Source organism: Heloderma suspectum, chromosome 7 (assembly GCF_057233095.1).
Source record: "Heloderma suspectum isolate Gila_16-S chromosome 7, 16-S_ref, whole genome shotgun sequence".
Lineage (NCBI taxonomy): Eukaryota > Metazoa > Chordata > Lepidosauria > Squamata > Helodermatidae > Heloderma > Heloderma suspectum.
The window spans coordinates 9,572,432-9,594,908 of record NC_139464.1 but is presented as its reverse complement, the minus strand read 5'-3'; the positions used below and the strand labels follow the sequence as shown (position 1 = coordinate 9,594,908).

The 22,477-nt window shown below is 47.3% G+C and overlaps 1 protein-coding gene across 1 annotated transcript; it reads right to left on the bottom strand.

Annotated features, from left to right (window-relative positions):
• Positions 1–9,135: 9,135 nt before the first annotated feature.
• Positions 9,136–20,792, bottom strand: LOC146339317 (TRPM8 channel-associated factor homolog). The gene is made up of 7 exons (XM_084811684.1): positions 20,176–20,792; positions 17,682–18,682; positions 16,711–16,805; positions 14,228–14,441; positions 13,107–13,346; positions 11,350–11,687; positions 9,136–9,387 (listed from the first exon to the last, which is right to left on the bottom strand). The coding sequence occupies exons 1-7, from the start codon at positions 20,790–20,792 to the stop codon at positions 9,136–9,138; spliced, it is 2,757 nt and encodes a 918-aa protein (XP_084667810.1).
• Positions 20,793–22,477: the final 1,685 nt, after the last annotated feature.

Below are 22,477 nucleotides of genomic sequence, written 5' to 3'. Positions count from 1 at the left end.
GGGGCTGTATTCCAGACTAGCCTGACAGAGCTTAATCATCACTCAAAAGTTGTTTTGAAAATCCTAATTAATTAGGAGATATCAGGGCTGACGTGCTCCATTGTAGTTCATGGATTAAGAAATACCAACAATATCTGAGAAATGTTTTAAGAAATTCTAACAATATTTGAGGACCTGCACGATGTGTTTGAAGAGAAGGATGGCTACATCAAGGAGAAAAAAAAATAACTGGATCTCCGCCAACTCCCCCTGTACCCCCTTTGGCAAAGGTTCCGAAAACCAAAGGGATAGGGGAATTACTTGCTCTGATAAAACCTTTGTCTTCGCAATTTGCTGAGCAGGCTAAGAGGTTGGATACAATTCAAAATTCCATCACTGCCCTGCAAGGGGCTGTGGATTTAATCAACACTACTTGGCAAAAGATGGAGGCGAAGGTTAACGAGCTGGAAGGTTGAGTTGCAACGAATGAAACTGCATCACAAGCTAATTTCCACAATTTTTCTGTCAGAATTTCTCAACTGGAGGCTTTTACGCGCAGGGCAAATGTACGTATCATTGGTATTAAAGATTTACCTTGTGATGTAAATTTGTCTACTTTTGTAGATAAGCTTTTCTTGAGATACTCCCTGTGCCATCTGATTATTTACTTGACATTGAGCAGGCATTCCGTGTACCAAATGCCAAAGGGACTGGTTCTACGATTATAGTCCAATTTGCAAGAATCTCCACAAAAAATTATATCCTGAGTTTGGCAAGAGGGCACGGAAATCTTTTTTACAAACAAGAAAAAGTTACGTTATTTCCGGATTACACCAAAGAAGTTGCTGATAAAAGAAGGCAATTTATCAAGGTGAAAAATCTGACAAAACAAATGAACCTACAATATCACCTAAAATATCCTGTCACATTATGCATTTTTTCTGAAGGTCAGATGAAGAAGTTTCTAAATCACGAAATGGTGTAGGCATGGCTAAACAGAAAAATGCGTGAGATCTCTGTCCCAGCCCCATGAAGTGGAATCTACAGACATGTTTTGTTAAGTGGCCATGTTTAGTCTGTGAGATTTAGGCTAGGCCAGAGATAATTGCTAATATATAGATCTGTCTTTTTTCTCTTCCTTTTTTTACTCCTCTTTTTTCTTTACTTTTTAAAAAATCCTTTCTCTTTAAAACGGATATGATAATTTACTTAAATGTAGTGTTTGAGGGTGAATAGAAATGTGCATACTGATCTATGTATCTAGTAAAAAATACATTAGTGATTGCTATAAGGTTGTTTTTATTATATAATATTATAAAATTTAATTGTGATTTGTTATTATTATTATTTATCTTTTTTTAAGTTCCTTCCTTTTTTATTACTATTATTATCATTATTATGAGACTGGTTAGTAAGATTTTTGGCTGGTTAAATTGTTAAGCTTTATAATTATATGTTAACTGAAGGGCAATATATGCTTATTGGAAAAGAATTGTAGGCCTGCTTCCTTACTATAAGATTGATGATAGAATATTGAAATGTAAGGTTGATTATCTATGCTGTATTGAATTGTAATATTGCCAATGTTATAGGTATAATTGTTAAGTAGAATGGGATTTGAAGTTGGTGTTTAATGGCTTTTTTTCTTTCTTTTCCTTCTTCTGTTTTCTGATTTTTTTTCTTTTTTCTTCTTCTCCTTTTTGTTATTGCTCTGTTCTCCTAAGAATACTGTATTGTTGGGAAACTGTAGTCACTGATTAGGTTGTGGGTAGGGGTGTATGAAACCCCGTTGACCTGGCTCCGCTGGGTTCTGCAGGTGGGGGGAGGTGATCCATTCCTCCCCCCAGAACCCTCGACGGGGGGGAGGCAATCCTCCCCCCCCCAGAATCCTGCCCGGATGGATCCGCTCTGCGGCCAGGCTGCAGAGCCCCCAGCCAGGCCAACCCGCAGCGGGGCCTCCAGCCGCTGCCGGGCTGCTGCGGACGCAAACGGCATCCTGCATAGAAGACGCCATTTGTTCCCTACGCAAGCCCGTGATAGGCTACATAAATATTTACATAGTCTATCACGGCTAAAGCAGGGACGCAAATGGCATCCCCTATGCCATTTGCGTCCCTGCTTTAGCTGTGATAGGCTACATAAATATATATGTAGCCTATCACGGGCCGGCGTAGGGACGCAAATGGTGGCCGCTATGATGGCCACCATTTGTGGCCGCAGCAGCCTGGCAGCAGCCGGAGCTGCCGCCGGCGGAGCCAGAGCCGCAGCCAGGTAGGCTCCATTTCGTGGGGCTTTCGCGGGGTGGTGAGGCAGGGGGCTCCATTCCGCCACAGATTCCAGGGGGCCGAATTGACTGGAACCTTAGTTGTGGGTATTGTTTATTTCATTTAAACAGATAAAAATAGAATAAAAAGGTTTTTTTTAAAAGAGAGAGAGAGAGAGAGCAATGCACGCAATCCCTGCGATGTACATAATTCAGCACTAGGATGGCTGAGTACATGGGGGTACAAACCCAGGCTTTTAAGAGCTAAGGACTCCAAGCGCGGCACCTGGATGGACCCATCTTTCCGTTTCCTTTCCTCCACATTCGGTTTTCTAAAAAATCTCACGTTTCTTGCCCTCCCGAATGGGAAAAAGGTGGGAGATTTTCACCCCAAGCAACCTGAAACAAAACTGCCACCCACCACCTGACTGCCTAGGTGAGGCACTAACGCTTTCGGAGGGCGCCTGCTGCCCTCTAGCGTCCGGATTTTATGTAGAGTCTATCCCAGCTGAGCTATTTAAAATCCTAAAAGATGATGCTGTTAAAGTGCTGCACTCAATATGCCAACAAATTTGGAACACTCAACAGTGGCCACAAGACTGGAAAAGGTCAGGTTATATTCCAGTTCCAAAGAAGGGCAATGCCAAAGAGAGTTCAAACTACCGTACAATTGCGCTCATTTCACATGCCAGCAAGGTGATGCTCGAAATCCTACAAGCTAGGCTTCAGCAGATTGTGAACCGAGAACTACCAGAAGTACAAGCGGGGTTTCAAAGAGGCAGAGGAACTAGAGATCAAATGGCCAACATTCGCTGGATCATGGAGAAAGCAAGAGAACTCCAGAAAAACGTCTATTTCTGCTTCATTGACTATGCTAAAGCCTTTGATTGTGTGGATCACAACAAAACTGTGGCAAATTCTTAAAAAGATGGGAGTACCAGACCATCTTACCTGTCTCCTGAGAAACCTGTACAAGGGCCAAGACACAACAATAAGAACCAGACATGGAACAACCGATTGGTTCAAAATTGGGAAAGGAGTATGACAAGGCTGTATATTGTCGCCCTGCTTATTTAACTTATATGCAGAGTACATCATGAGAAACGCCAGGTTGGATGAATCACAGGTCGGAATTAAGATTGCCGGAAGAATTATCAACTACCTCAGATATGCAGACGATACCACCCTAATGGCAGAAAGCGAAGAGGATCTAAAGAGCCTCTCGTTGAGGGTGAAAGAGGAGAGTGCAAAAGCTGGTTTGAAACTCCACATTAAAAAAACTAAGATCATGGCATCTGGCCCCATCACTTCCTCGCATATGGAAGGGGAAGAAATGGAAGCAGTGACAGATTTTACTTTCTCAGGCTGTGGCACCCCGGCTCTGGAATGAGCTCCCTAGTGAGGTTCGCCTGGCACCTACATTGTATTCCTTTCGGCGCCAGGTGAAGACTTTTTTATTTTCCCAGGCATTTTAGCATTTTAGCTTTCTAAATTGTTAGCTTTTCTGTTTTAAGTCTGTATTTTAAACTCCTGCACTGCTGCTAGGTTTTATTGTGGTTGTATTGTTATATTGTGGTTTTAATGTTCTATATATTTTAAATTGTTTTATTGTGTGTTGTTTGGTTTTAATTTTTGTGAATCGCCCAGAGAGCTTCGGCTATTGGGCAGTATAGAAATAAATAAATAAATAAATAAATAGTAGAATGGATTTGAAGTTGGTGTGTAATGGATTTTTTACTTTCTTTTCCTTCTTCTGTTTTCTGATTTTTTTTCTTTTTTCTTCTTCTCCTTTTTGTTATTGCTCTGTCCTCCTAAGAATACTGTATTGTTGGGAAACTGTAGTCACTGATTAGGTTGTGGGTAGGGGTGTATGAAACCCCGTTTACCTGGCTCCGCTGGGTTCTGCAGGTGGGGGGAGGTGATCCATTCCTCCCCCCAGAATCCTCAACGGGGGGGAGGCAATCCTCCCCCCCCCAGAATCCTGCCCGGATGGATCCGCTCTGCGGCCAGGCTGCAGAGCCCCCAGCCAGGCCAACCCGCAGCGGGGCCTCCAGCCGCTGCCGGGCTGCTGCGGACGCAAACGGCATCCTGCATAGAAGACGCCATTTGTTCCCTACGCAAGCCCGTGATAGGCTACATAAATATTTACATAGTCTATCACGGCTAAAGCAGGGACGCAAATGGCATCCCCTATGCCATTTGCGTCCCTGCTTTAGCTGTGATAGGCTACATAAATATATATGTAGCCTATCACGGGCCGGCGTAGGGACGCAAATGGTGGCCGCTATGATGGCCACCATTTGTGGCCGCAGCAGCCTGGCAGCAGCCGGAGCTGCCACCGGCGGAGCCAGAGCCGCAGCCAGGTAGGCTCCATTTCGTGGGGCTTTCGCGGGGTGGTGAGGCAGGGGGCTCCATTCCGCCACAGATTCCAGGGGGCCGAATTGACTGGAACCTTAGTTGTGGGTATTGTTTATTTCATTTAAACAGATAAAAATAGAATAAAAAGGTTTTTTTTAAAAGAGAGAGAGAGAGCAATGCACGCAATCCCTGCGATGTACATAATTCAGCACTAGGATGGCTGAGTACATGGGGGTACAAACCCAGGCTTTTAAGAGCTAAGGACTCCAAGCGCGGCACCTGGATGGACACATCTTTCCGTTTCCTTTCCTCCACATTCGGTTTTCTAAAAAATCTCACGTTTCTTGCCCTCCCGAATGGGAAAAAGGTGGGAGATTTTCACCCCAAGCAACCTGAAACAAAACTGCCACCCACCACCTGACTGCCTAGGTGAGGCACTAACGCTTTCGGAGGGCGCCTGCTGCCCTCTAGCGTCCGGATTTTATGTAGAGTCTATCCCAGCTGAGCTATTTAAAATCCTAAAAGATGATGCTGTTAAAGTGCTGCACTCAATATGCCAACAAATTTGGAACACTCAACAGTGGCCACAAGACTGGAAAAGGATCAGGTTATATTCCAGTTCCAAAGAAGGGCAATGCCAAAGAGAGTTCAAACTACTGTACAATTGCGCTCATTTCACATGCCAGCAAGGTGATGCTCCAAATCCTACAAGCTAGGCTTCAGCAGTATGTGAACCAAGAACTACCGGAAGTACAAGTGGAGTTTCGAAGAGGCAGAGATCAAACTAGAGATCAAATGGCCAACATTCGCTGGATCATGGAGAAAGCAAGAGAATTCCAGAAAAACGTCTATTTCTGCTTCATTGACTATGCTAAAGCCTTTGATTGTGTGGATCACAACAAACTGTGGCAAATTCTGAAAGTGATGGGAGTACCAGACCACCTTACCTGTCTCCTGAGAAACCTGTACGAGGGTCAAGAAGCAACAGTAAGAACCAGACAAGGAACAACCGATTGGTTCAACATTGGGAAAGGAGTATGACAAGGCTGGATATTGTCGCCCTGCTTATTTAACTTATATACGGAGTACATCATGAGAAACGCCAGGCTGGATGAATCACAGGTCGGAATTAAGATTGCCAGGAGAATTAACAACCTCAGATACGCAGATGATACCACCCTAATGGCAGAAAGCGAAGAGGATCTCAAGAGCCTCTTGTTGAGGGTGAAAGAGGAGGGTGCAAAAGCTGGTTTGAAACTCCACATTAAAAAAACTAAGATCGTGGCATCTGGCCCCATCACTTCCTGGCATATGGAAGGGGAAGAAATGGAAGCAGTGACAGATTTTACTTTCTCAGGCTCCAAGATTCCCGCAGACAGTGACTGTAGCCATGAAATTAAAAGACGCTTGCTCCTTGGGAGGAAAGCTATGGCAAACCTAGACAGCATAGTAAGAAGCAGAGACATCACCTTGCCAACAAAGGTCCGTATAATCAAAGCTATGGTTTTCCCAATAGCAACGTATGGCTGTGAGAGCTGGACTATAAGGAAGGCTGAGCGCCGAAGAATTGATGAATTCGAACTGTGGTGCTGGAGAAGACTCTTATGAGTCCCCTGGACTGCAAAGAGGTCAAATCAGTCCATCCTAAAGGAAATCAACCCTGACTGCTCATTGGAAGGACAAATACTGAAGCTGAAGCTCAAATATTTTGGCCACCTAATGCAATGAGAAAAGTCACTGGAAAAGACCCTGATGCTGGGAAAGATCGAAGGCAAAAGGAGAAGGGGATGGCAGAGGATGAGACGGCTAGACAGCATCACCGATACAATGAGTATGAACTCAAGCACACTCCGGGAGAGAGTGGAGGACAGGAAGTTCTGGAGTGCTATGGTCCATGGGGTCACGAAGAGTCGGACATGACTTAACGACTGAACAAGAACAACAACCAATTCTGTGGTTAAAGAGAAAGGAAGCACTCATCACCTCCACTGTAATAAATGGTGCTTTGGCAAAATGGAACGTTTCTGGATATAGTCCAGCGTTAGGGCTCCTTCACACGGAGCTTTGATCCTGCAATTGAGATGGCTCCTTCACGGAAGTTTGCGGGCTCTTTACATGACGCAGCGATCATTCAAGGCGTCTCCTGCACCAAATGCCCTTTGTTCGTTTTTAAATAGATTGCAGATAATGACCTCTCAAATCACCCTGTTCTGTTCCGCTTCAATTCCCTCCATCAAATGAGTTAAAGCGGCAAGAAGAGGAGCGAGATCAATGACAGATCATGGAAGACTCGGATACGAGGAGAAGGAGGGGAAAGGGGCTGGGGGAGAAGGAAGCACGTCTAAAGGGGAGTCAGTGGTGACCCTGCATTTAAAATGGAAGCAGACAGCCCTGTTTGAAAGGCAGGGCTTTAGGCTGGTGTAGAGATGCCCTTAGACCTAGTGCTGTGTGGCTGGTTTAGGTTGTAACCGGCCGTGCCAGTGACAAAGTGTTAAGGAGGATCCATTGTGGTCCAAGCAGGTTCTAAGCCAGTATTTCAGTAAATACTGAAAAGCCTGTTTGTCCGCTCTGCCCTTCCCTTCCGCTGAGCAGGTCTCAAGAGTTGCCACACCGTTTCCATCCTCCAGTAAAACAAATACAAATAACTGATTCCTGTCCTTAATATAATCTGTTAAGGGCACAATCCTGTGCATGTTCAGATAGAAAAAAGGCCTACAAGTCCCAGCATTGCCCAACAAGGCATGGGAGTTGTAGGACTTTTTTCTGTCTAAACATGCGCCGGATTGCACCCTAAGTTACTAAAAGCAGGCTAATTATCTGATCCTGCTTCAGCCTTAATTGAAACCCAGTTTGATTCACAAGCGTGTATGAATAGTGCATTTTGACATATTTGCCAAAACAATGGGGAAAAGTATATAATCTTGATTCCACAGTGCAATTTACCAACTACAGTCAGGTTATTCTTTCCTTTTTCTATAGCTGTTCTTAAGGCTTCTTTTTCCTAGCATCTAAACCAAGGGTGGGGAATGGTTTTTGGCCTGAGGGTCACTTTCCTTCCTGAGGGACATGTACCAGAAGTGCCCCCCAAAAGAGTGGGTGGGGAATAAAACTGAAATAGGTGGGGCCAGCCCACTCTCTCTCCCATACAGACATACATGCATTCTCACACACAGCACACAGCCACTGATTTGCGCGCACACACACATCCAGTTTCACACATAACACACCCACACATATGTGCATACATAGACACCCAGTCACCCCATTAATGCCTCTCGGTCCCCCATCCAAAATAAAATGCCACTTGTGAACCATCTGACCTGGAACCTCTTTTAAAGGAAGCAATCCCATGGCCCCTAGACAGAGTCTCGGGGGGCCATAGAATACTTCAGATTACTGGATCTGAGGACAGAGACAGCGCTGGACCCAGGAGTCCGGGCACCCTGCCCATTCCCCCTCCCCCTCACAGCTGGCACAGAAAGAACTGCTCGGACTGCCCCTCCATGAAGGGGTAAAAGTGGTGTTTCTGTGAGGGGAGAGGGCTGGAGAGGCCGGCTTATGAAGTATCCCCAGGCGTCTCCAGCCTCCTCCTCTACCGCTCTGAAATAAGTTGTTATTTTATTCATCACCATGGCTGTCCAAATCTTCTTTTTCCATTGTACCAGAGGCACGTTGATTGCCACGCTTTTGCAAAGAGAATCCTTGCAGGAATTAACATATCACTCACCATCACCACTAAATCTCTCAGGGTCTGATCTCATATCCCCAAGGAGCGTAGTTGTTGGGGTTAATGGCGACTCCCAGCCTGGAATTTCTCTGATGCTGTTCATTACTTTCTTCCAACATTCCTTAACAGGATTACAGGGCCACCATATATGGGCAGAAGTTCCTCTACCATTACACCTCCAGCACGTATCTTGCTACTGCTGGGAACATCCTAGAATTTCTGGCTGGTGTTTAATACCATGTGTGTGTGTGTATTATTTTACAGATGTTTTCTCTAGGGTTTGGTGCTCTTCAACATTTTTTTTTATAATTGACTTGGATGCAGGAGTACGGGGAATGCTTTTCAGATTTGCAGATGACACAAAGCTGGGAGGGATAGCTAACGCTATGGAAGACAGAATCAGAATGCAAAAGATCTCGAGAGACTGGAACACGGTGCATGATGAAATTGAGACATAATTGTGAAGTCTTCCACTTAGGGACAAAAAATCAAATCCAAATCAAAGGATAGGCTGGAGGAGACCTGGTTTGGCAGCAGCACATGTGATAACGTTCAAGGTGTCTTGGTAGATCACAGACTGAATATAAGCCAACACGACAACGCAAGTGCTTAAAAAGCCAATATAATCTGCATTAAAAGAAGCACAGTGTCCAGATCTTGGTGAGTATTTCCCCCCCTCTCTATTCTATCCTGGTCATTTATTTATTATTACATTTCTATACCGCTTAATAGCCAAAGCTCTCTTAGCGATTTCAAATGCAAGCAAGCAATTCCGTGAATGGCATTCAGTCTCTTTCGTTTCGGTTCCTTAGGGAGACTGGTACTGCTTCATGGGATCCTCTGCCCATGGAGGGAAGCTTCTGGCCAGCTTCTGAGAGAGCTTGTCCTCAATGGGCCACCCCCAGGCTTTAAAGAAAGGGCCCAGGTTTCTGTTCACTTGCTGAGAGAAGGTTTCCGCCCACAGATTCATCTTGGGTTTGTTGCCACGTGGGATGTTGGTCATTGTTCGGTACTTGGCGAATATGCGAATGTAGGGCTCCCATCCAAATGCCTCCTGCAGCTGAAGCAAATAATTAGTCAGTTCTTTTCCAAAATACTTCAGAACCATCTCTGTGTGTCAGGTAGAGTGCTGCATGTATACAAACATGTGTCAGTATTACACCACTTCTAACTGTCATGGCTTCCCCCCTGAGCATTCTGGGAAGAAATGGAAGCATCAAGAAAATGCTGCCATGTAGAGTGTCGCCATTCAGGATTCCAACAACTCCATTCCATCCTGTTGCTACCAAACAATCGGTCAGCATTTCGTGCCCACTGAACAGCCTCAGTCCCTCTGGGCTGTTTTGAGGGGGCTGCCCCTGGATTTCCCCCTCTTCTGTATCTTCTGTACTTCTATGACCTTCGGGGTTCATGGGTGCTTCTAAATCTAGGTCAAACCCTGACCTAAATCTGGCCTGGAACCTATATATGCACACCTCACCCCATGGCTCTTTTAGTAGTATAAGCCTTAGCCCTTAAGAGAGTAATGACTTTAAATGTCCAGCAGCAATACAGTTGGTGGCTGGTGAATGGGGGTGCTTACTTCTGGTTTGCGGCCTAGTGCTAAAGCGCTATTTTGGTTTAATTCTTTACTTCTTTTTTTAAAGAAGCCAGTGGCCAGTGGGGAAATGGCGGAAACATCAGGGAAACACAGGTGGGGAAAACAGTGCAGAAACACACCTTTCTGGGCAAGGTTAACACTGTGTCCCAGTATTGGGAAAAAGGCAGAATATAAATATAACTATTATAATAATAATAGTAATCATGATATAACACACTGGAGTAAATGCAGAGGGTTGGTGTACACCACAACAGAAGCGCATACAAGGTGAATTAAGAATCGGACTATAAGCAGTCTCAGGAAATCTGGTTCTTCCACAATAAGGTCTGGGGTGGCTGCTGCATGGCCACGATGTCATGTATCTCTAACGACCTCCACATGCAGCCAGTTCGGAGTAAATCGCTTGTGCAAACAGCCCCCTGGGGAGCCATTGCTGCTGGTCAGTGTCGACAATACTAGGCTAGATGGACGAAAGTGCTGACTCAGCATAAGGCAGCTTCCCATGTTCCTAAATGTCAGGATTTCTTTTATTCTGGAAGCAAAAGCCCAAGGAAAATGCCGAATAAAACGTCTGGTGTGGTGAAGCCCCTGTTTTGCATGCCGAAGAACCAGGTTCAATCCCTGGCACCTCTAGGAAGGGGCTAGGAAAGAATCCTGCCTGAAACCCTGGAGAGCCATCGCTGCCGGTCAGTGCAGACAATACTGGGCTAGATGGACGAAGGTACTGACTCAGTGTATAAGGCAGCTTCCCCTGTTCCTAAACGTCAGGGTTTCTGTTATTTTTAGACATCCTGTGATTTCAATGTGCTTATGTTTATAACAGTGCAACAGGACAGGAGTGTATTTTGACTGCGCAGGGGGGTGGAGCTTGATGGATTTAGATCAGGGCAATTGGCCCTCCAGATTTTTGGTCTATACCTCCCATCAGCCCAAGTCAGCATATCCCAATGTTGAGGAATGATGGGAGTTGCAGGCCAAAACTTTCTAGAGGGCAACCAATTGCCCCCAGCTGCAATACATGTCTCCCCAGAGACAGTTCATTGTGTCCAATGGGGCTTACTCCCAGATATAACTGGACATAGGATAGCAGTCTAAGTTGCTCTAGTACCTTCTTGGCCTGCAAGGGAATATAGAAGCCTAGTTTTCATTCCCTTCTTTCAAACTGTTGGGGAGCCCACTGTATTTGATGCTTGCTTAACTGTTGTTTCCTTTGCTGTTCTCAGAGGAATTCTGGTGAAGAATATCTTACTCTATTTCATCAATATGGTCAAGTGGGTTATATTTGTATTTCACTCGCTGTAATCCTTTCTAAATTGTACCTAAAAATCAGCATATACACATTTTTTGCAAATATGTGTAGTGTTTTTTTTGGTGATATATATGTGGCCACCGTCGCCTGAATATACTCTTGCTGTGTGTTACCTGTAGGTAGGGTTCCAGTGCAGTGAATACTTTAAAGTCCTTCAGCTGTGCGCCGTTTCGAATATAGTCCTTGATCCTCTTCTTTCTTAGATTTGGTTTAAGATTGGGATGGGCTCTCGCTCTTGAAATATTCAGCACAGTCTCAGTGACATAAACAGACCAGAGATTGCAGGTGGCCTCGGTGGTATGGGGTGGGAATTCCCACCCACTCTTCTGCTGGTTGTGACCCAGCTCGTGCAATGGGGCCCAAGTCCCTTTGGCATAGAAAGACTGCACATCCGTGACCTCCCTCAGTGCCCTCACATCAGACATGATTGGGTAGCCAGCGTGCATCAAACCTAAGGAGAGAGTTGGGGTGATGGAGGCATATTTAGACAGACCCAGACTTACAGATGGAAACCTAGCTGGATCCAGGAGGTAAGTGGGCAGATCAAACTGTGAGGCTCAGCCACTCTTTGAAAGTAGAGGCCACATCCATGTTTTTCTGTTGGACTGGTTGGTATTCTGCTGGGATGTCATCGCAATAGACAATAGGCATGTACGAAAGGCACTTACCTTTCGCGGATTATGTTGATGGTGGGGGGAAGGCGCTCCGTCCCTTCCCCCGGAATCCTGGATGGGGGGAGGCGCTCCGTCCCTCCCCCCCCCCCGGAATCCTGGCCGGCCGGCTGTGCTCTGCAGGGATTCTGCAGAGCCACCGGCTGCTGGCTAGCAGGTACGCAAACGGCGGCGGCCGTAGCCGCCACCGTTTGCGTCCCTGCAGTCAGCCGTGATAGGCTATGTAAATGTTTACATAGCCTATCACGGTTGACTTAAAAAAACAAAAAACAACAACAACGCGTGTATGCAAATGGCGGCGGCCATGGCCGCCGCCATTTGCGTTCCTTATTTTGGCACGTCTTAGTCTACGTCAAGGTTTACATAGACTAAGATGGCGAAAATAAGGGGAACGCGACTAGCATGACAAAAAAAATAAGAAACGCAAATGGCGGCCGTGGCCACTGCCATTTGTGTACGCGCGTTGTTGTTTTTTTAAGTCAGCCGTGATAGGCTACGTAAACATTTACGTAGCCTATCACTTTTTTAAAAAAAAAACCTAGCCTTGATATCACGTCTTTTTTTTTTTTTTTACTGGAAATGGCCGCCGCCGCCAGGAAGATCCACCCCAGGTAAGTCTCATCCCGGGGGTGGCGGGGGTGGTGGTGGTGGCAGACCGTTCCGCCACTGATTTCAGGGGGCTGAATGCGCTGGCATTCGGCCTCCCCAAGATCCGTGGTGGAATTCTCTGACATCCCTAGATGTCAATGCATTTATGGGCTACAGAGCTTGCAAACGGGACCGGCAACCAAACATCGCAGCATGGAGCGCTCCTGTTCAGGATGGTAGCCAGCCCTCTGCCAGCATATACTCCATTGCAGTGCCAAAGAGTATTGCCGAAGAGGGTAATAATCTTCAGAACTGGGGGGCAAATTACATTACAACAGAGTTCCAAGGAACCCATGGGAACTATAGTTTGGCGATGGAGCTCAGGATCTCGAGCAGAATTTTGAGCAAATCTTCACCAAGCACAATTCCCAGGATTCTTTGGGGAAGCCATGACAGCTAAAGTAATCTGCAGGCAATATAGGTTTGCACCACAGGTCTGTCTCTTAGGAAGTTTTCTAGAACTCATCAGTCAGGCTGTGCAAAATGAAAAACAAACCGACCCTGTATGGCCAGTACCTTGCTGTTTTATATAATGATTGGTCTATACTTGCCAGCTGATATTTGGACGTCTGTCACTATTCTCTCTGGTCTGGGGAAAGCAGACGGGATGGATGCTAACTTGGCCACTGCTTTCATGACCTGAGCCCAGGTGTTGAGTAGGATCTCAGGATTGTCGTTTCTGCGCACCTCATCCGAGGGCACCGTCAAGATGATATTCTCCGTCTCTAGCTCAGCCCAGGGAGCAGGGTGGTGGCGGATGGTATTCTGCCAGGCATGCACACTGGTTTCACCTAATGCAATATTTAAAGCAGAAAACACCCATGAACCACGCATTCTAGGGACGTCAATAATTGGGGGTGGGGATGTTTTTGCCAATTCATTCACCCCCTAAAAAAATCCCTGCCGCCCTCTTCACAGTGTTCTGGGTAGGGAGTCCAAGTGGGCTTGATGGTGTATTCAGAGGGCAGTATCCTTCTTAGAGTAGAACCATTGAAATGAATAGGACAGTCATGACTAACCTATGCCCCATTCAATGGGTCTACTCTAAGGAGGACTAACATTGGATACCCAGATTACCCTCACTCTGAGTTGGCTTTGTTTAGTGATTATTATGTCATCCAATCTGATTAGCTATGTTAGGACACTATTCCTAGGAAGATGGTTTTTTTTTCAACTTTACCAAAGTAGCACTTGATTAGGGCAGTAAGCGTGGGGAGGCTTCTACAGGAAACTTTCCAGTCGCCCAGATGCATTGATGTAGTGCTACCCAACACTAGTATTTTCATCCATAAATTCTGACTGCATCAACAAAGGAAAGAGCAATTCTTAACAGAGTGCTGACCTGTGGTGTGGTGTTGGTACAATGGGAGGACCTTCGAAACGTAGGACTTTCTAAGGTTGCGCACAAAATGTTGGGACCGTGTGTGTTGGAGTTGACACAGGCCTGCATTGGTGCCCTGCCAGCTACTGAGGGGAGATCTGCTACTCATTCTTAGCGCCTCAGGACATACTTTTTCTTCTGCTGCCAGTGCTGGACAAGATCCTGGCAGCATCAAGCTGCATGCAGATTCTGGGCATGCACCTGGGCTTCTGGCAGCTTGCCAGCTACAGCACATCTTTTGTGTTCGCAAGATAGCCCCTCCTCAATTTGATGCACTGCCACTTCTCTTACCGTGCTTGAAATAGGGAGCCATTGTTGCCCCCTCGACGGTGACAGATATATCAGCCAGCGAAGACCCCTCTGGCACGACGAGGTACAAGAGGCCGCCCCACAAGCTGGAGACTTCCATCCTCTGACTCTGAACTTTAAATCTTCTTACCACCACCGGGGGCCGTTTCAGTTCCTTGGCTTTTCTCAGGTTATCAGAATGACAGCTGATCTGTACCTGGAGACAGGGATGCTGGATTCAGGACACGGGGTACCAGATCTTAGCTACTGCAAAAGGCAGTGCTGGGCTGAGAAAGTTACCAATTGCAGCAGGGCCTGTTTTGACTGCCTGAGGTGCCTGAGGATCTCACGTGGATCCTGATTAGGGCTGCTACTCTCCCGTTCGTTTCTCTTCAGGGATCAGGCTGTATTTGGGGGCATTTTGGTCTCATCCCTGAAGGATGAGGAAAGGAAAGGGGTGAAAGGATTTGGGGGAGAAGGGAGGGGGCTTCCAGTGGGGGGGGGCTCCTTGCCCTCCTCCCCTCCCCTTTAAACACATTTTTCTTTTTAAAAGCTACCAGCTTTGCCAGGAGCTGCACTGGCAGCAGCTACGGAACTGTTGACAGATCTGCTGTCGCCCTTATTTCCGAGAGCATGTCTGGGAAGGATGCTAGTTCCTCACCCTCACCCCTTTCCTGCAAACCTCTTTGGCGTGGAATGGGAGGGTTGAACTCCAGGTAGTGATGCCATGAGCAATTTACCTTGCTCCTGCCTCTGGCTCAGTTCTGCACTCCCAGCTTACTTGTGGGTGGACTTTGGACTGGAAGAGAGGGGACCCAAGAGCATGTCCTGAAGAGGAAGCCCAAATCCTGACATTCCTGGAGAGATCCTGATCACTGGTGTATTGGAGGCAAGGCTCACATTGTCGACGCTCCAGGATTTCTGACCGGCGGGGATGGTGATATTATCTGTCCACCCGCCGTGCCGTCAAGACTGATCTATTTCCTCTGAGCTTACCTGCAATCTTCACAGTAGCTGGGGAGAAATGGATCTTCCCAGCAACAATGTATTGTTGTCTGCTTTCTAGGGGTGTATGAACCCCACTTACCAGTCCTCTCCAGGGTCCGCTGGCGGGGGGGAGGCGATCCGTCCCTCCCCCTGGAATTCTCCCCAGCCGGTTCCGCTCTGTGGCAAGTCCGCAGAGCCACTGGCCAGGGCTGTCCGTGGCCTGACTTCCGTCTGCTGCCGGGCTGTGGCCGCAAATGGCATCCAGCATAGGGGCGCCATTTGAGTCCCTGCCCTTTGCTGTGATTGACTACATAAATATTTATGTAGCCAATCACGGCTGTGGAACGAAGAGGACAGACCCGGACCTGCCGGCGCCAGGTAGGGTCCGTCCCAACCTTAGTTGGTGGGGTGGCGGGGGGGAGCAGTCCGTTCCACCACGGACTCTGGGAGGCTGGATACTAAAGAATCTGGCCTCATTGGAGTCCGTGGCGGATTTCTCCGCCATCCCTACTGCCTCCCCTATTGCAATGGAAAGTATTTTGGGGTGACTTGATTTTGAATGGGCCATTGTAATCCATTAGCTTTGCAGAAGTCCTGCTCCTGATGGCGATAAGAACGGCTAGAACTGGTTTGTTGACTTTGTCCACGTGTTTCTCCTCTGTGCTGGGAAAAGAACTCCTGGAAAATCTTAAGCGGGTGGGCTAATGCTGTTTGGGGATATGGTGTGTCCTTCTCCTTCCCCTTCTAGTGCAACCCCAGGTCTGTCCAGGCAAAGCACCTAGGGGGCTGTCATGGTGAGCTCCTGCACCACACCACTGAGCCTGAGGTCTGTCAATCCGAGGCTGAGGGCTCCTTCACGCTGAGCTTTTATCCTGCGATTGCGATTGCTTCTTCACAGACGTTTGCGGGCTCTTTACAGGACGCCGTGATCATTCAAGGCGTCTCCTGCACTAAATGCCCCTTGTTCCGTTTTTTAAGTAGATTGCAGATAATGAGCTCTCAAATTACTCCATTGTGTTCCACTTCAGTTTCCTCCATGAAAAGAATAAAAGCAGCAAGAAGAGGAGCGAGATCAATGAAAGAAAATGGAAGACTCAGATACGGGGAGAAGGAGGGGGGAAGGGGAGGGGGGAAAGGAAGCACATGTAAAGGGAGTCAGTTGTGATCCTGCATTTAAAACGGATGCAGAAAGCCCCGTTTTAAATGCAGGATTTTAGGGTGGTGTAGAGATGCCCTGAGAAAGAATGTTTTGCTTGACGGTCTCCCTGCAATCTTCATGGCTAAGCAGAAATCTGAACTCTGGGCCTCTCTTGTCAAATTCCTGCATTCCATCCAGTAGGCCACACCACACCGGCTCCCTGGTAGCATTTTTCCAGGAGGTGCCACAGAATCTCCGTATTAATCTACAAGCACAGCCAAGGATGCTTAAGCCTGGTTGTTCAACTCTTGTCTCCTTCGGCTCATACTATGGGACCTGGCTTGGGTTGCAATAACATCACCTGTAGTTTATCAGCAACGGCCGCGGATGGGAATAGCAAGGTGGCTGTTTTTGCTGGTGGAACGTACATGCCGGTGCTCCTCCATGCTTCCTTTCCTGTAAGGTCAAAGCGAGAGATGTAGTTGGGGAAAGGGCCGATGGGTCAGAGGCTGTATAGCTGATAGTTCCTTACGGGAGGCTGAGATCTTTTGGAACTTTGTTTAGTGAACAGAGCTTGTCTGGTAGGGAGTCTCAGATGAGCCCCCTCACGCCTTTAAAGCAGGCTAGGCCCACCACCAATGCATCTGCCCACCCCACCCGCCAATGGATGCTCTAGGCACCTCCATGCAAAGGCAGGGCCTGGCCCAATCGCACTCCCCCCTGGACTGCACAGACACGATCCACCCATGAGCGCATGTGCAAGGCACCTTCTCAGACTTGCTAACTGTATGTCCAGCCGGGCTGTGGTGTCAGCCTGTGCTGCCCTGCTTTCTCCCCATCCATGCTGTAAACACCTGAAGGGTTCTTCAGAACCCCCGAATGAAGTCATTGCCAGAACGTGAGATCTGTGCAAGGGAGACTCGGTTTCTTTGCACTGAACATCAGCATTTCTCCGGAATGAAATCTTGCTGCTCTGGGCTGGGGCAGCCCAAACCTACGGAGAAGTCTGCCTGACTGCATTCAGTGGGGTTTTCCCCAGGAGGTACGAACGTGGCTTCAGACTTCATATTTTTGGACTTCCTCTATGTATGTTCATTTGGACATCTTCAAACACATGTTGATTCTAAACAGCACATTGCTTGATGCTAAGAGATGGTCTGCACAGGTGGCAGAACGACCCCAGTCCAATGGGCAAGCTCAAGCTCACAGCATGACAACACATTACAAATGGCCCCATTACTGGGTACAACCATCAGCCTTGGACTAAATTCCAGTGACTACCATATACGAAAAGCATCATTTATCAAGTGCTCAGAGTGACCCATATCTTACCATCATTCTTTCCAGATATCCAAATGGTTTGAGGAGGTGCTGTGGGATAAGGTTTTGCAAGGCTGGGATTCAGGCTGGGCACAAGTTTCTGGAACCCTGGCATGGCGTTGTAGAGTCCCCAAGCCAAGTTGATGAAAACTGCTTCATCTGAGTTGGATTTGATTGGCTTGTTTGCGCGGACATCAGGAATCCCCCGGAGCTGGATCAGCTCAACCATATCCTTGTGAACAGAGGAGAAAGGAGGGGAGTTGGCAGCTGGGATCCCTAGGAATGTGGCAGAATCCTGGGCTAGCTTCCTGCGCCATGAGGAATATGGGGGCTCCAGAGGTTGATTGCTCTGAAGGTGTTCCTTGTATTGGAAGAGCGCTTTCCGGAAGTGATAGCTGGCCTCTCCTGCTGGGTAGCTTTCACTCGATATATCAAGCGTTTCCCCAATGATTCCAATTCCAAACTTGTTAAGGATCTTGTTCCCTGGATACTCAGCAATGGCACTGGAGTAAGGATTCCCATATGTCCAGTACCAAGCTTGTCCCCCAATTAGGAGTCCACCTCCTTCGGAGACAAACTCATGGATTTTCTCCCTCTCTCTGTCACTGTAGGTTGTGCAACAATATACACGAAGGCCATCCTTGAGATCGGTTAGCTCAGATGGAATGCTTTCCTCATTTAACATGGAATAAAGCTTGTGCAACTTGTCTCCAATGCCAACCTTTCCTCCCTTCCCAGCAGTAAGCCAGTTGATGGCATTGAGGAGGAATGTTTTCATTGATGATATGCTAAGTAGATTTGCATGAGAGGCAACGACAATGCGGCCCCTTCCATAATATGCAGCCCCAAGGAAGGCCTGGTGGGAATCAGTTATGCCAACCGGAAATGCCAAAGTTCCATGGATGAGAAGCGGAGAAGGGGTCGCTCGCTGTTTGGGCTTATCACCATGTATGTTGAACTTATTTATACCATGTAGAAGAAGCTTTAAATCACTTTCAATGTTTAATCCATGCCTGTACATATAAAAAAGGGAGATTAATTTTCATGCTAGCATATAATGTTGCTTTAATGGGCTAGTTCAGTCTTGTCCATCCTGTTGTCATCCAGTTATTTTGGATGACAACTCCCAGGATACCTGACCATTGGAGATAATGGCTGGGCTGATGGGAGTTGTAGTCCAAAACACCTGGAAGGCCCCAGGTTGGGGAAAGCTCTAATAGATCACTGGTCTTCATATGGTGAGTTGGGATCCATTCCTGGGTCACAGCCTGACAAGATGGATCTCAACTGCAGCACTATCATCTTATAAATAGATTCAGGGGGGGGGGGTGGTTCAGAAGCGATTGCCCACCCCTGGGCTAGATAGAGAAAGGAGAACCTCTCTTTTGGATGTAATTGTTTTTCCATACAATAATTTTACTGTGCTTTAGATTTGTGTGTGTGTGATGGGTTTCGTTGCTTGAGCTCTAATTAATCGTTATTTCTTTGGGGAGATTTTACTCTTTCCTTACCACAGCCTTTCCCAACCTGGGGCCCTCAGATGTTTGGGGCTGCAACTCCCATCAGCCCTAGCCAATGTGGCTGATGGGAGTTGTAGTCCAAAAGTGGTTGGAGAAGGCTGCCTTTTGAGAAATGTTCCTTGCAATATTGACACAGAGGTAGCTTTTCTCTGAGCCTGCTTGTTGGCTTGTGCAGACAGCTCTGAATACATCTTAGGTTTCCTCGATTTCCCATCCTTTCTCCTTCTTTTATTTGCCTTCCTCTTCTTTCTCTGTCAGGCTCAGACTTCACTACTTTATTTTTAAACAATTCCTACATGTATTAATTTTCTCACTGGGTTCCACTGGATCCTACACCTTGGACTTTGGGACGATCACCTAAGACCACATGAGCCTTTCTCCTCTGCTTCGAATAGGCAGCTATAAGTCTTCTTTCCTTGATATTCAGGCCAAACTGCTATTCAGCTGGGAATGCAGAAAGATTTAATCTGGGCAGTGGGAGGATTTGGGGGGCATATGATGGGTTTTTATTAAGGTCTAATTGTGTGCCTTCATTTTCCTCTGATCGCTTGTGACTTGTGCCTTTATCTCATAAGCCTGATTCCCTGATGATGGTGTGATTTAAATAAATCACTCAGAGGTATCATGCCTGCAAGTAACCTCTGGACATCTCTGGTTACACCTCTCACCTCATGGGACCTGCTAAGTCATGGGAGGGTAGGGGTAGGGAGCTCACAGGCATTTTGGTGGGCTCAGTCCTATCTAGATTGGCTCAGAAATAAGCGGAGTAGCTCCCCACCCCCAGAAGGCAGAAAATAGCTTGGGTTATCTCCAAGCCAATCTGCTTTGAGTTGAGAGAAGGTGCTCTTCACTCAGTTCCTATAACTTTCCTGGCTTCTGTTTTTTTGTCATGCTAAAGTTTGATGGAATATTAGGACGGTGGTATAGACAGGATTTTTCATGGGAGATGGGAGTATTCATGGTAGGTAAAGAAAGTATTTACTTACTTGGTGATGAGGGGTACTCTTGGCATTTCCTTGGGTGCAGGGAAGATCCCGTTCTGTCCCACATTGGCAGTGAAGTAGACTCCAGCCGCACTGGTTGCCTTGTTTCCCGGAAATCCAACCAACACTTTCTCAACACCATGCTGGTATGACCAATGCCAGGCCTGCCCTCCGATGAGCAGTCCTTTGCCTCCCTTTACAAACTGCACAAGATCGCTGGCTTGTGTATCATCATAGGCATCCATGCAGTACACGCCTAGAGAATCCTCAAGCATTGCATCTGGCCGCACTTCGACACCATTACTGAGAAGCATCTCGGAAAGGGCGCGCAAGCTTGTGTGGACACCCACTTGTGCCGTCGAGGAAGGCTTGAGCCACTGTAGAGCATTTTTAATGAATGGCAGGAACTGGGGAACCTGCAGAAATCGTTCATGCGCAGCAACCACCATGCGGCCTTTCCCGTACTGGGTTGCGGCAATGAGTACTTGCCCATTTGAACTCACGAGCACTGGGAAAGCCTGGTCGCCTGTGAGCAGAAGCTCGCAGGGATTGAAATTTCCAGTGACATCAAAGGACTGAATACCTTTCACCAGAGATGCGTAAGAATTTCTTGGATCCATTAGGAATAGTTGGTCTGTTGATGGATCTGAAAGAGAGAAACACAGACACACAAATATATTTAATATTTATTTATTTATTTATTTATTCCATTTCTATACCGCCCAATAGCCGAAGCTCTCTGGGCAGTTCACAAAAACTAAAACCAAACAACACACAATAAAACAATTTAAAATATATAGAACATTAAAACCACAGCTCGGGGGTCGCATAATGGACATAACTTTGTAATTATTAGCTATTTAATCTGCCCAATAGCCAACTAGGGACGCATGAAAATTTCATTTCAGTTTGCAAATCACTTGAAAATGCCCTAGTTACAACTCTGAAAAAAATACATGAATGTTCCCATTAGAACGAACAAAAAAGCAGGTTGCAAATGAGAACGGGAGCAAGCTGAACCGAGCTTTGACATGTTCGGAGGATTTCTGGAAGCCCAGGCGTCCCAATCCTGTAACCGATGTTCTCTGGGTGGAGTGAGAGCAGCTAAAATACAGCTAACAGACGAAAATGCCATGCAGAGTTAAAAGTATAGGTTACAATACAAATATTTAAAAGAATAAAATATAGTTCGATGATGAATTTTTTCCCTTGCTTGCAAGGAACCCGCGAAGGCTTGAGTCGGGCGGTGGAGGCAGGCGTCACTCTCCAGCTGCGCTCTCTCCGTTCCCTGGAAGGGGGGGAGGCCGCCCGGTTGGAGGCCGACTCCTGCCTGTGAGGGTGGGCTGCTGCCGCTGCCGCCACCTGCTCCTTGGCCCTCTGGACGCATCCCTGCAGCTGTCTTGTTCCGGGGAATGGGTGAGCCATTTTCCCCTGGTTTTGCAACGTGGCTGTGCCCGCGAGTGACATCCATGATTTTTCAGGTTCAGCCTGTGGAGGCCGATGTGGTCTGTGATACGTTGGTGGTCTGGGGGATCTGCTCTGCAAAAATCATAAGACATCAAGAGGATCCCTGCCAACAATCCATGTTTTTGCACTGTGGCTGTGCCCATGTGTGGCAGATCCGTGATTTTTCTGGTTCAGTCCACAGAGGCAGATGTGCTTTGTGATTGGATGGTGGTTTAGTGGGTCACCCCTTTAAAAATGGTACGAAATCATGAGGATCCCTTTTTGATTTTATGGATCCTCGTCCTACCCAGTCCCCATAGCCTGCACTTTCTTCTCAGCTTCGTTCTGCCAAAGGAGAGTGGGAAGGGTCAAGGCTTCTTCCGCATTGCCTGGCACAGACTGGGGCAGTTGCTCTCAGTGGTTGCAGCAAAGGCAGGATAGGACTGGAGCTGAGAGAGAAATGCCATGGAGCGTCACTCTCGTCTCCCATCCGATCCTGCTGCTGCCGCCTCTGCCACCATCATGGCACACAATGGCAGCTCGTCAGGGCAGCGGGAGGCTGCTCAATTATCAGGCAGCTCGTGCACCCCAATGGATTGACTTGTGCCCCCCCCGAGGTGTGTGCACCCCACTTTGGAGACCACTGTTGTAGGCTAATAACGTTCAGACAGTCCTCTCCTCTCCAGTAACATCACCTTTCTCATAATGAGCAAACTGAGACTGACTCACAGCACAGCTCCCTCCCTCCCTCCTCCTCCCTCTCCTCTCCTCTCCTCTCCCCATCCCCCACCTCTCCCGGTGGCTGGATCTCTCTCAAATTGATACATATGGCGCCTCCGTGTCCTCTCGCCATCCCCCC